This window comes from Plectropomus leopardus, chromosome 6 (assembly GCF_026936395.1).
Source record: "Plectropomus leopardus strain MGB_pleo_1.0 chromosome 6, ASM2693639v1, whole genome shotgun sequence".
Classification (NCBI taxonomy): Eukaryota; Metazoa; Chordata; class Actinopteri; order Perciformes; family Serranidae; genus Plectropomus; species Plectropomus leopardus.
The window spans coordinates 1,122,219-1,135,314 of record NC_142181.1 but is presented as its reverse complement, the minus strand read 5'-3'; the positions used below and the strand labels follow the sequence as shown (position 1 = coordinate 1,135,314).

Here is a 13,096-nt window from a genome sequence, read left to right as displayed (position 1 = left end):
ATGCGTCTCTACGAGGTATTCTATGTCGTTTTTAGCCATTTTTAGGAGCGGTCAAATTTTGACTTTTTTCGCCATACTATACTATTGCCTTTGTGAAGATTTTTTTGACATGCTAAATTATGGCGTTTTTTAACCTTTTTTGGCCTTTATTCCCACTTTGTATACCATAATGCGTCTCTACGAGGTATTCTATGTCGTTTTTAGCCATTTTTAGGAGCGGTCAAATTTTGACTTTTTTCGCCATACTATACTATTGCCTTTGTGGCCATTTTTTTGACATGCTAAATTATGGCGTTTTTTAACCTTTTTTCGCTTTTATTCCCACTTTGTATGCCATGACGCGTCTCTACGAGGTATTCTATGTCGTTTTTAGCCATTTTTAGGAGCGGTCAAATTTTGACTTTTTTCGCCATACTATACTATTGCCTTTGTGGCCATTTTTTTGACATGTTAAATTATCACGGTTTTTTTTGCGTTTTTTGGCCTTTATTCCCACTTTGTATACCATGACGCGTCTCTACGAGGTATTCTATGTCGTTTTTAGCCGTTTTTTGGAGTGGTCAAATTTTGACTTTTTTCGCCATACTATACTATTGCCTTTGTGAAGATTTTTTTGACATGCTAAATTATGGCGTTTTTTAACCTTTTTTGGCCTTTATTCCCACTTTGTATACCATGACACGTTTCTACAAGGTATTCTATGTCGTTTTTAGCCATTTTTAGGAGCGGTCAAATTTTGACGTTTTTCGCCATACTATACTATTGCCTTTGTGGTGATTTTTTTGACATATTAAATTATCATGTTTTTTTTGTGTGTTTTTTGGCCTTTATTCCCACTTTGTATACCATGACGCGTCTCTACGAGGTATTCTATGTCGTTTTCAGCCATTTTTAGGAGCGGTCAAATTTTGACTTTTTTCGCCATACTATACTATTGCCTTTGTGAAGATTTTTTTGACATGCTAAATTATGGCGTTTTTTAACCTTTTTTGGCCTTTATTCCCACTTTGTATACCATAATGCGTCTCTACGAGGTATTCTATGTCGTTTTTAGCCATTTTTAGGAGCGGTCAAATTTTGACTTTTTTCGCCATACTATACTATTGCCTTTGTGGCCATTTGTCTGACATGCTAAATTCTGACTTTTTTTGCGTTTTTTGGCCTTTATTCCCACTTTGTATACCATTACGCGTCTGTACGAGGTATTCTATGTCGTTTTCAGCCATTTTTAGGAGCGGTCAAATTTTGACTTTTTTCGCCATACTATGCTATTGCCTTTGAGGCCATTTTTTTGACATGCTAAATTATGACTTTTTTTTACGTTTTTATGCCTTTATTCCCACTTTGTATACCATGACGCGTCTCTACGAGGTATTCTATGTCGTTTTCGTCCATTTTCAGGAGCGGTCAAATTTTGCCCTTTTTCGCCATACTATACTATGCAATGTTTTTCTATTTTTTGACATGCTCAATTATGATGTTTTTGGCGTTTTTTCGAAAATGTATGCCATGGTCCGACACGGCAAGTCATAAGAAGTCATTTTTAGCCATTTTTGCAACATCTCAAAATTTAACATTTTTTTTACTATACTATACTATGCTTTTTTTTTGACATGCTAAATTATGATGTTTTTGGCCTTCATTTCGACATTGTGTTCTATAGTGCGGCGAAACTAGATATAGTAAGTAATTTTCAGCTATTTTTGGGACATGTCCAAATTTGACTTTTTTCAACATACTATAGCATTTGGTTGTTCACCATTTTTTTGATATACTAAATCACAACAATTTTGGCCTTTTTATTTAAAAATTGTATGCTATGGCACAACTCTAAAAGCTACAATAAGTTGTTTTCAGCCATGTCTTGGGACTCATCAAAATTTTGCAATTTTTTGCCATACTATAGTTTGCGATTTTCGGCAATGTTTTTGAAATGCTATACTATGACGTTTATTCATGATTTTGGCCCCCATACTGACATGTTGTCACAACTGATTGAAACGTCACAAAAACACCCATATCATTTTGGAAGACACACTATACATTGACTTTAGTCATTATGTCCATCAATACAGCACAGTGTGACAATTTTTTAACATTTTTGATGACATACTATACTATGATATTTTTTTCATTATTTTGGTCTACAAACTATATTATGATGAATTTTCATGATTTTTGATGACATACCATAGTTTGACTATTTTTCACAGTTTTTGGATGTCATACTATAGTATTCAGGAACTGCGGATTCCAGATATTCACCTGTCCATCTTTGGGGACTTGTTCGTGAAACTAAATTTGGGCGTGAGGAGCTGGAGTCGGCCGTTAGGAACCAAAGTTTGGTCTGGAGATTTCTCAAAGACTCTGAAAATCACGTTCAACCCAGCAGGAACATAAGAAGAACTTTGCGCCACAGACTCATGGGGCTCTTACAGTTCTGGGTATTTTGAGTTATAAAAACGCATTCTGCCGTCCTACCTCTGCTTGTTCGTCCCCTGTTTGGTCTCCATGGAGCTAACAGAGAGGCGGTCCAGCGGCACGTTGTTGCTGGGGAAACTTCTCTTCCTCTTTGGCTCCATGACGTCATTCTCCTTCCTCACCAGGTCGTCCAATCGCAGCAGCTTGGCTGTGAACTCCTCACTTGCTTTCATGCCTGCGGGACGAGGATGAAGAGCCGCCGGTGCCCTGGAACCGCGCCGGTCTACACGCTGGAACAAAAGGACAAGACGGGAGAAGGATGTGAACTAAAACGTCTTAACTCAAATGTTCTCACATCGTAACATCTGATGGGGGAGAATATATATGATCTGTTTTGGCTGCATTTGGGATAAATTTAGGCTAAATTTAGGCTCTTTTTGCAAGTCTTAGACATAATTTACATGACAACAGTTCTTGCATTAAACATTAAAATTGTGTTGTGATGTTTTGGGAGCCTGAAAACGCAAACTTTTGAATCCAGGTTCCAGAGTGAAATCTTTTGAAAACGCCACCGTGTTACACCGACGCTGTGTAAACTGACAACAGAGTGGTGAGTAACGAGTCCTAAAACACAGAAGTCCGTTTGCATTTTTGCACTTCCGGTTCCCCCGTCTCAAAGTCTCTGGGTTTTGAGTAAAATGCCTTAAATAAGGTCTGTGGTTGGCATTGGACGGCGGCGGCGTTTGGCTGCAGGTCATCATCAGGATGAGGAAATCAATGCCTGTAAAATCAAATCCTGCCAACTTTTATGGACTGTAACGTCCTTTGAATCACTGACACATAAAAAATATGAGTAAAATCTCAGACAATGATTAGTAAAATAGCCATTATAATGTATGCAAAACCTCCTAAAATATTATTAAAACACAAAATAAGTTTATGAGAAACATTCTAAAAATATAAGTAAATTACCCCCAAAATATCCTAAAACTACAAGTAAAATATAAGAAGAATTATGTAAAAATATATCAGTAAAAGTGTGGGGAAATATTAATATATCAAGAAAAAATGTTAAATTTTTTAAAAAAAAATATAAAAAATATGGGGAATATCAGACAAAGATTAATGAAATAGCCATAACAATATATGAAAAGCATCCTAGAATATTAAGAAATTCCTCAAAAAAATTGAAAAAATATCCATAACAATATATGTAAACCCTCCTGAAAAATATTAGTAAATTAGCCCCCAAATTAAACATGAGTAAAATATAAGAAATTGTATGTAAAACATATCAAAACAAATGCGGGAAAATTTTGATAAAATATCAGGAAAAAGTAAGTAAAGATGATTACAAATGTTGTATAAATGAGTGAAAAATTTAAAAAATGATTAACTATCAGAAGAATATTAGTAAAATATCAGATTAAACTGATCAATACATGAATGTGTCAATATGTAGGATACAATAATAATATAATTTGTGATATTCTGCAGGATGAGTACTTTTGGTGCTTTATTTCGATGCATACTCTGGTATTATTACTTCAGGTATTTTGTAATAAAGTACTTTTAGATAGATAGATAGATATATAGATAGGTACTCTGTGGTTTTTGTCAGTAAAACGTAGTATTTCTTCCACTTCTGTGTGAAAATTACACAAAACAGAAACAGATTTTATTTTCCATAAGGGAGTCTCCGTATAGTAAATATTGACCTCAGCGGAGGAGCGCCGCCCGCTCCGTGTCTCCACCTCGGCCGTGTTTTCATACGTCAGGACGCCACGTCGTGAATCACACGTTACATCACGACCCTGACGGCGAGCGGTCTCTGACTTCCTGTCCGCCCGATCGTGGGACTCACGATCACATTTCATCCAGACTAAACAGAAAACACCTTCAGGGCCCTCAGACGGGTTTCATCATCTGATATCAGCGCGGGGCCCTCTGAGGGAGGGGCCGTTTGTTTTGGCCCTCGAGGTGATTTGATAGGAGACAATCTGATCCGCTGCTTCACCGTCTGATCCAGGACCTGATCCAGAGCCTGATCCAGAGCCTGATCCAGGACCTGATCCAGAGCCTGATCCAGGACCTGATCCAGGACCTGATCCAGGACCTGATCCAGAGCCTGATCCAGGACTTGATCCAGGACCTGATCCAGAGCCTGATCCAGGATCCAGGATCCAGGAGTTGATCCAGGATACAGGACCTGATCCAGGATACAGGACCTGATCCAGGAGTCTCTCTGCTGCGTCAGTACGACACGTCTGCAGATACTCCGGTCCAATGTGTGTTATGAAGAAAAAATACGGAGTAAAAACACTCTGCTACAAGTAAAAGTACTGCATCCAGAACCTAAAAGTCTGTAGGTGTTATCACCAAAGTGTAGTTAAAGTACCAGCCTGCTTTGTTTGGGGGCCACTTTTGCAAAATGAAGGGAGGCCAGGGGCCCCGTACGTGTCTCTAGGATTTCAGGACATTTTGCAGATTTTAAGACATTTCTAGGATTTTAGGAGATTTCTCAGGTTTTCTCGTTTCTGAGACAGTGTGGAAGAGAAGGACATCGAGACAAGTATCATCGAGGGGCTGTCCTCAAAGTACGTTACGTAAAAGTTACAAGTACCTGTACACTGTGTGTGTGTGTTTGTGTGTGTGTGTTTGTGTGTGTGTGTGTGTGTGTTCTTACCTGTTGGACGCCCAAGCCGTCGACGCTGCAGTGCAGCAGAGTGGCGACCAGCAGGCAGGAAAACAGCAAACAGCCAAAGAACTGCATCTAAACAACAAAACAAAACAAAACAAAACAAAACAAAACAAAACAAAACAAAACAAAACAAAACAAAACAAAACAAAACAAAACAAAAACACAAACACAAACAAAAACAAAAACAAAAACAAAAACAAACCAGCATGACTCATCTTGTTTCCAGTCTCCTGAATCATAAAACACACAGCCTTCACTGCGTCACGCTGCAGCACAGCTGGCTTTGTCTTTGACGTCCTGGATTTCAGACTTTCCCAGCCGCACCTGAACGCAACAGAAGCTTCATCAACCCTTTCAAACCTAAAGCAACATCAGTTTTCTTGTGCCGCATACAGACGCCTTTGAACGAGTTTTTAAGCAACATTATGCAACTTGTGATGTTGCATAACACAACACTCAACATGATTGTTGAGTGTCTCTCTCAAGTCGTCAAAAACCCGCGTTTGGTTGATGTTCGGACCAAAGTGTCTGACGGCGAAAGTTACATAATGCTGCTTTAAACCTCTGATTTCTGTTCAAAATGTGGCTCAAAAGGCAATGAGTGTCTAAGTAAGAGATGTCCCGCAAACTGCAAGAAATTAAGAAAAGAAAATTATTGGACATTACTCGGAGTTAGGACAGAACGATTTTGGACTTGGTCTTGGATTGTAGGACATTTCTAGGATTTTAGGATATTTCTCAGATTTTAGGACATTTCTAGAAGTTGGGACACATCCTGAATTTTGAGACATTTCAAGGATTTTAGCACATTTCTCCAATTTAGGGACATTTGTAGGAGTTAGGACATAAAACCAATCTCGGTGCTTCCAGTGTGACCACAACAGACTCCAAATCTGCACGCGCACACACACACACACACACACACACACACACACACACACAAACACAAACACATACACACATAGGTGAACACTTTTAGCTCGGCTGACGGCTGAAGTGTATTGTCCAGCAACATCGGCTAATTTTAGCTAATTTTTCCATCCCTGCAAATAAACATCTTTTGACTGTCACATGCACGCTCACCGACGTGCACGCTCCTGCATTCCCCCCAGACACACACACACACACACACATACACAGAAAGACTTGTTGTGAACGTCATACACATTCTTGATGATGCACAAACGTTTGTGCACGTGTGCACACTCAAACACACACAAGGTGAAGCATTCACACCAGCGCTGATGCTGACGTCCTGCAGCTCTCGTTCATGCACGTGGGGATACAACACACACACACACACACACACACACACTTTGCAAATTCTTCCATTCACAAAAATACCCGGCGTTTCCTCCCTGCAGCCTCAGACTGAACACCTTCATGAGCCCAAAGCAGAATCTGCACCTAAACGCAACATTTTCACACTTTATTTGATTTGCAGGGGAATTTTTAAACTATTTTCTTTGCAAAAAAAATCTAAAGAAATAAAATAAAACATAAAGATTTAATGCATGTTCAACTGTTTCATTTATTCAACCAAAAAAGGCCGAACTGCAGTTAAAAATCTCTCTCAGATAAGCAACAACTCTGAGTTGCACAAACACAAAACCAAAATAAAGAGAAAGAGAGACAAATTATGCAAAAGATCAAATATATAACTGCAAGTAATTATAAGACTGCAGCCAAAACAACCTAAACTGCAACCAGAGTCGTCTCAAGCCACAGAAATATATCACATCGGCAAAAAGAGACCAAAGTTTCTGCAGCAGAGACTTTATTGTTTTCTTTGTTATCAGACAGAAGCAGCTTTAATAGACGCACAAAGTAATAAAGTGTTAAATATTAGTCATTTATAAAAAAAAATTTAAAAATAAGAGAAATTTTAATCTGCACTGGATGTAAAATACAAAATCTAAAATTCAAAGATTTAAAAAAAAGTTAATTAATCAATTAAATAAATAAAAAAATAAAAATTTTGAAATTATCTGCTGAAAAATGAAACATTTTGACCTTTAAAACCTACAAGAGTCTGAACCTACACACCTGCATCTCTCTCACACACACACACACACACACACACACACGCGCACACACACACACACACACACAGAGCGTCTGTACCTCGAGTGTCTCAGTGTGTCTGTCCCGCTGCCTCGTCTCCTCTCTGTGTCTCTGTGTCTTGCTCTGGCTTCACCTCTGGTTTTATAGCAGCTGCTCGGGAATCTCCCGTCCAATCAGCTGCCTCCGCTTGGTGACATCACCTCCTGTGCTTCCCTTCGGTTTTCCACACGTATGTTTGGTGGCGTTTCATTATCTGTTAATGATAATAGTGACAATCACACCTCGACCCGTCCGTCCCTCTAACGCCTCTCGCCTTTCCATCTGGAAAATAAATACATTTAAACATTTAAACCTTCCACGCGGCGTCCTGGACGGTCAAACTGAGACGCCGCTTGAATTTGGACCCAACAATCGTCCAATCAGATCTTTGTAGGCGGCCGTTTCTCGGCGTGGGTACAGGGGGGCAGTGACCCCCGAGACCCTGAAAAGTTCTCACTCACAGCCGTGAATAAAACAAAGATACTCGACTCGTGTGTTTCTCTGAGTTTAGGACATTTCCAGGAGTTAGGACATATCTATGATTTCTGGGATTTTAGGACATTTTTTCTGATGTTTTAGATTTTAGGACATGACTGTGACGTTTCTAGGAGTTTGGACATATCTCCTATTTTAGGGCATTACTAGGATTTTAGGACGTTTCTCAGATATTTGGACGTTTCTATGAGTTACGAAATATTTTTGATTTTAGGAATATCTTGGATTTTAGGACATTTCTATGAGTTAGGAAATATCTACAATTTTAGGACATATGGATTTTAGGATGCTGCTCAGATTTTAGGACATGTCAAGAAATGTACCTGAAAATTAGCAAAAAACTAAAACAAACAAAATGTAAAACAAACAAACAAACAAGAAAACAACCTAAAAAAATGCTTAAAAATTTTAATAATTTGGTAAAATAATTTAAAATGTTGATTACTACGGTTATTTTTACAATTTGTGGAACATTTCTTGCCAAGTTTTCTTTATTTTTTAAAAATTAATTCAAATCAGTTAGCTCAATGAGTTGAAAGGTTTAAATACTTGTGAAAGCCACGTGAGCGCAGCAGCTTCCAAAGGGTTAAACTCTGAGCTGCTGATGGAGGTTCACTTTGTCTCCCACATGATATTTTTTTTCCTCTTTGTGTTGCCGTTGCTAGGGGCGACAGAGGATTGGGTCACTGAGAAAACACACCTGTGTTAATGACAGTAATGACGCTGCAGCTAACGGGCTCATAATGACGGAAACCCCCCCCCCCTTTAATTAGGGACGACCTCGTCTGCTCCAGGTGATGTCATGTTGCCCCCCTGACCACCCCCGCTGCAGAAAGACGGACACTTTTTTTTTTTTTGCTTTAACATTTTTTTTTTCTGTTTGTGGTTTTAGATTTGTTTACTGTGTGTTTTTTGTTTTTTTTTAATTCTGTGTTTGTGCTTTTAAATTTTTCTTTTTTGTTGTATTTCTTAATTTTTTCCCGTGTTTTTTTTTTATTTATTTTTTTGTTTTGTTTTGGAATTTAATTTTTTTTTCTGTGTCTTTTAATATTTTTCTTCTGTTTTGTATTTTTTATTTTTTTTGTGTTGTCTTCTAATTTTTTTCTGTTTGTGGTTTTAGATTTGTCTTCTTTGTTTTTTGTTTTTTTTAATTCTGTGTTTGTGCTTTCATATTTTTCTTCTTTGTTGTATTTCTTATTTTTTTGTGTGTTTTTATTTTTTGTTTTGTTTTGGAATTTAATTTTTTCCTGAGTGTGCACATTTTGTGTTGCATGTAAAATTATTTTTTTTCTGTGTTGTATTTTAAATTTTGTCCCGTGTGTGTTTTGCAGAAACGTACATGCCAACATCTTTTTTTTTTTTACCGCGGGGCCGTAACAATCCAGCTGAACTCTCCTGTACTTTTTGAAGTCTTTCTAATAAAAAGTCTGGACATAACGAAAACCTCGTCGCCGTGTTTTGACCTCCGCTCGGCAGCTGAACTGTTGGCGTCGGTTTGATTTGGCTGCTGCGGCCGGACAGGAAGCACAAGTTAATGCTAAAGTTTAAACTCACATGACCTTTCATTAAGGTGAGGAATAATACCGCTGAGTCATGACTTCTGCTCTTTTTTCATTGAACTCTAAATTTGGACCAATGTGGCGATCGGGACAATGAAGTCACCCGTAGCAACGGCCGTGGAGGACAGAAAGCTGCAGAAAGCAAAGGGTTCAGTCCCTCGAACGGACTCTGGGGACGATGATTCACATCAGAGGAAAGTTTCAAAGATTCAAGATTTAAGAAAAAAGTCCATCCAGAGAAGATTTATCAGAAACTGCAGGAGAGTTTTCATGAGATTTACTGTAAAAACCTGACGGGAATCCAGCTGCCAACATCTGGCTCAAAGCGTCACTGCAGGAAACAGGAAACTTTAAATAGATTTTTGGACATTTCTTGGATTTTAGGAAGTTTCTAGTACTTTTAGGACATTTCGGGGATTTTAGGACTTTTCGCAGGTGTAAGGTTGTTTCTGGGATTAATTCTGTTTCTACTATTTTAGGACTTTTAACAGATTTTAGAGCATGTCTAAGATTCAGGGACATTTCATAGATTTTAGGACATTTTCCAGATTTAAGAACATTTCCATGATTTTGGGACTTTTCACAGATTTCAGGACATTTCTCTGATTTTAGGACATTTTCTAGGATTTTCAAACCCTTCAGCTCCCCTCAGCTCCCCTCAGCTCCTCTCAGCTCCTCTCTGCTCCTCTCTGCTCCTCTCAGCTCCCCTCAGCTCCCCTCAGCTCCTCTCTGCTCCTCTCAGCTCCTCTCAGCTCCTCTCTGCTCCCCTCAGCTCCTCTCAGCTCCTCTCTGCTCCTCTCAGCTCCTCTCTGCTCCTCTCAGCTCCCCTCAGCTCCCCTCAGCTCCTCTCTGCTCCTCTTAGCTCCCCTCTGCTCCTCTCTGCTCCTCTCAGCTCCCCTCAGCTCCTCTCAGCTCCCCTCAGCTCCTCTCAGCTCCTCTCAGCTCCCCTCAGCTCCCCTCAGCTCCTCTCAGCTCCCCTCAGCTCCTCTCAGCTCCTCTCAGCTCCTCTCAGCTCCCCTCAGCTCCTCTCTGCTCCCCTCTGCTCCCCTCAGCTCCTCTCAGCTCCTCTCAGCTCCCCTCAGCTCCCCTCAGCTCCCCTCAGCTCCTCTCTGCTCCCCTCAGCTCCTCTCAGCTCCTCTCTGCTCCCCTCTGCTCCCCTCAGCTCCTCAGCCAGCAGCTCCAGTGAAGGAGCCGTCAGCTCTCAGGGAGGAGCAGAAAGTGTTGCTCATGGGTTCCCTGCAGGATTTGACCCGTGCACCGCGGGGTCCCGTCAGTCCTGCGTCCTGCTGACTCAGCAGTCATGATGTAAAGATCACACCTGATGACTCACATCTCGTGAGCGAAGCTTCTGTCGGCCAAATCAAGCCTGCAGGACTCCCTCTGGATGTCCCCCGCCGTCCTCCGTCTCTCGCCTCCAGCTCTCCTCAGTGTCTCTGTTGACTCTGAGATTTAACTCTTTAACGCCTCACTGACTGTCTCAGTCTCAGCAGGAAGCTGTTTTACTGCAGAAAGCCCGCCGTATTCTCCCTGCAGCACCGAACAGACAGAAGAGCTGCAGACTGACGGTGAAACTGTTGGTTTTCTGCAGAGCTGAAACACTTCGGCACTGCGAAACACGCCAACAGCTTCAGCTCCACGAGGCCATTTATATTTCATATACCACAAAGAGTCATTTGATGTATATCGTGATATATATATATATCGATATCACCTGATATGAAAAAAATATCATGACAAGACTTTTTTCCATATCGACCAGCCCAACTTAAAATCTCCTAAAATCCTAGAAATGCCCTAAAAACCCACAAACGTCCTAAAAGTCTAGAAGAGTCCTAAAATCCAGGAAATGCCCGAAAATCTGAGACATGTCCTAAAGATGTGCAGAAAACAAAACACCTCACCTGAAGAACAACTTGCACTAAAACTGAAGGAGTCACGTGACAAAAAGCGCTCAGGTTTGATTCCCCCTCCACGGCGCCCTTTAGCGCGCTGACGCCCCGCGCGCTCCCTCGCTGTGACTCGTGCACTCGAATTAAAGGCTGATGAGGCCGACAGACGGAAACACACACAATGACTGCAGACGAGGGAGCGCTTGTTTTGTGCGTCTGACGAAAGCTGCATTCATTTCACACGTGGTCATGACCGGGAGTCGACCCGTCCCACACACACACACACACACACACACACCTGTGAAACCCATCAGCTGGAGCTGTTAGACCGTCCTGTTGATCACAACAAACTCGTGTAAGCTCCGTGCAAGCTCCTCTTTAACATCACACACACACACACACACACACACACACACACACACACACACACACACACACTGCTCTGCACACAAAATGCGCTCTTCAAAACTTTAAAAGCTTTAAAAAAATAATTAAATATTATGATTTTCGACTGTCGAGTTTATTTTTTTTAAACAAAATCAGTCAACAATAAATATCAAATGTTCATTTAATTTTAGATTTTAACCCTTTAAAGTGCAATTTTTCACATGTGCAATTATATATAATTTTTTTTCTTTTTTTTTTCTTTTTTCTAGACTACTGAGTTGGCACCTTGTCATTTTTATGTTAGTTTTATCTTAATTTTACTTTTAACTATTGTGTTGTTCTTCTTCTCCTGTACCTCATAGCTGCTGCAACAATGCAAACTTCCCCACTGGGGGACTAAAAAAGGATTATCTTATCTTATCTTATCTTATCTTATCTTATCTTATCTTATCTTATCTTATCTTATATGTCAGTCCACAAATCAAAACATTTGTTTCATTTTCATTGCAAAAATATCTCAAACAATACAACATGCATCTTTTTTTTTTAAGTTGTGAAATTAGGCTTTTCAATCAAAAAGGACGACAGCTCTAAGAAAGAGCATCTGGATTTCATCAGCTTCAGTGCTGTTAAACTGTCTGGCCTGATGGTGGCGCTGCAGCACGTCTTCACTCTGGATTTTGCCTGATTTTGGACGGATGACGCTCGTCTCTGCTGTGTTTAAAAATCTGGACTCCTCCAGATCTCTGCCTCACCAGCTGCTTCCCATCACACACATTATCCTCATTTTCCACACAATTACTCTGTGTGAGTGTGTGTGTGTGTGTGTGTGCGTGTATGTGTGTGTATGTGTGTGTGTATGTGTGTGTGTGTGTGTATGTGTGTGTGTGTATGTGTGTGTGTATGTGTGTGTGTGTGTGTATGTGTGTGTGTGTGTGTGTATGTGTGTGTGTGTCTGTGTGTGTGTCAATGAGCCATGTGATTGGCTCATTACTGAGTAAACAAACAACAGGGCGGCCTATCAGCACAGAGAACACACACCTCTCTCCTTCCGCTTTCCCATCATCCCCTGAGAGCTGAGGTCAGACTCTTCAGCTGGACTTTGGTGTCCTCCGTCCATTTGTCCCCTGGGACCAGTCAGGGAGTCCGACCCTCAAATCTGCAGGACCAGAGACAGAAATCAGTCAAAAGGACATTTTGAGATGCTGCTCGGTTTACTGAACACGACGTCTCGATGTCTCATTGTGGAAAAATGACCAACTTAGTAGAAATTTGACTCATAAATCATCACAAAAGACGAAAATAAAATCGGTTATAGCAGCTGTGCAGCAGCGGGTCAGAATTCATTCTGATGCCTCAAAACATTTTTTCATTAAAATCTTTTTTTTCTATCTTTAATTATTTCGATAATTTTCGTTTTCTCAAAATAAGAATGAAAAAAGATAATTTTCTTTTTCTTTATTTTTTTCTCTAAAATGTTTGGCTTTTTTTCTTCGTTTGAAGTTGGTAATTAAAAAAAATGCTTTTTTATTCTTTAAAAT

General features: G+C 40.1%; 1 protein-coding gene across 2 annotated transcripts in view; it reads right to left on the bottom strand.

The window, feature by feature from the left end:
• Positions 1 to 7,435, bottom strand: part of ostn (osteocrin) — a 40,272-nt gene extending 32,837 nt beyond the window's left edge. For both annotated transcript variants that reach the window (XR_015776746.1, XM_088078449.1), the window contains exons 1-3: positions 7,247 to 7,435; positions 5,108 to 5,194; positions 2,482 to 2,711 (exon numbers count right to left, since the gene is read on the bottom strand). Coding sequence is in view for 1 of the 2 variants with exons in the window: in XM_088078449.1 (XP_087934575.1) it covers positions 2,482 to 2,711; positions 5,108 to 5,194 (317 nt within the window). In the remaining variant the exon portion in view is untranslated. The remainder of the gene's footprint in view (positions 1 to 2,481; positions 2,712 to 5,107; positions 5,195 to 7,246) is intronic.
• Between the last annotated feature and the right edge of the window lie 5,661 nt (positions 7,436 to 13,096).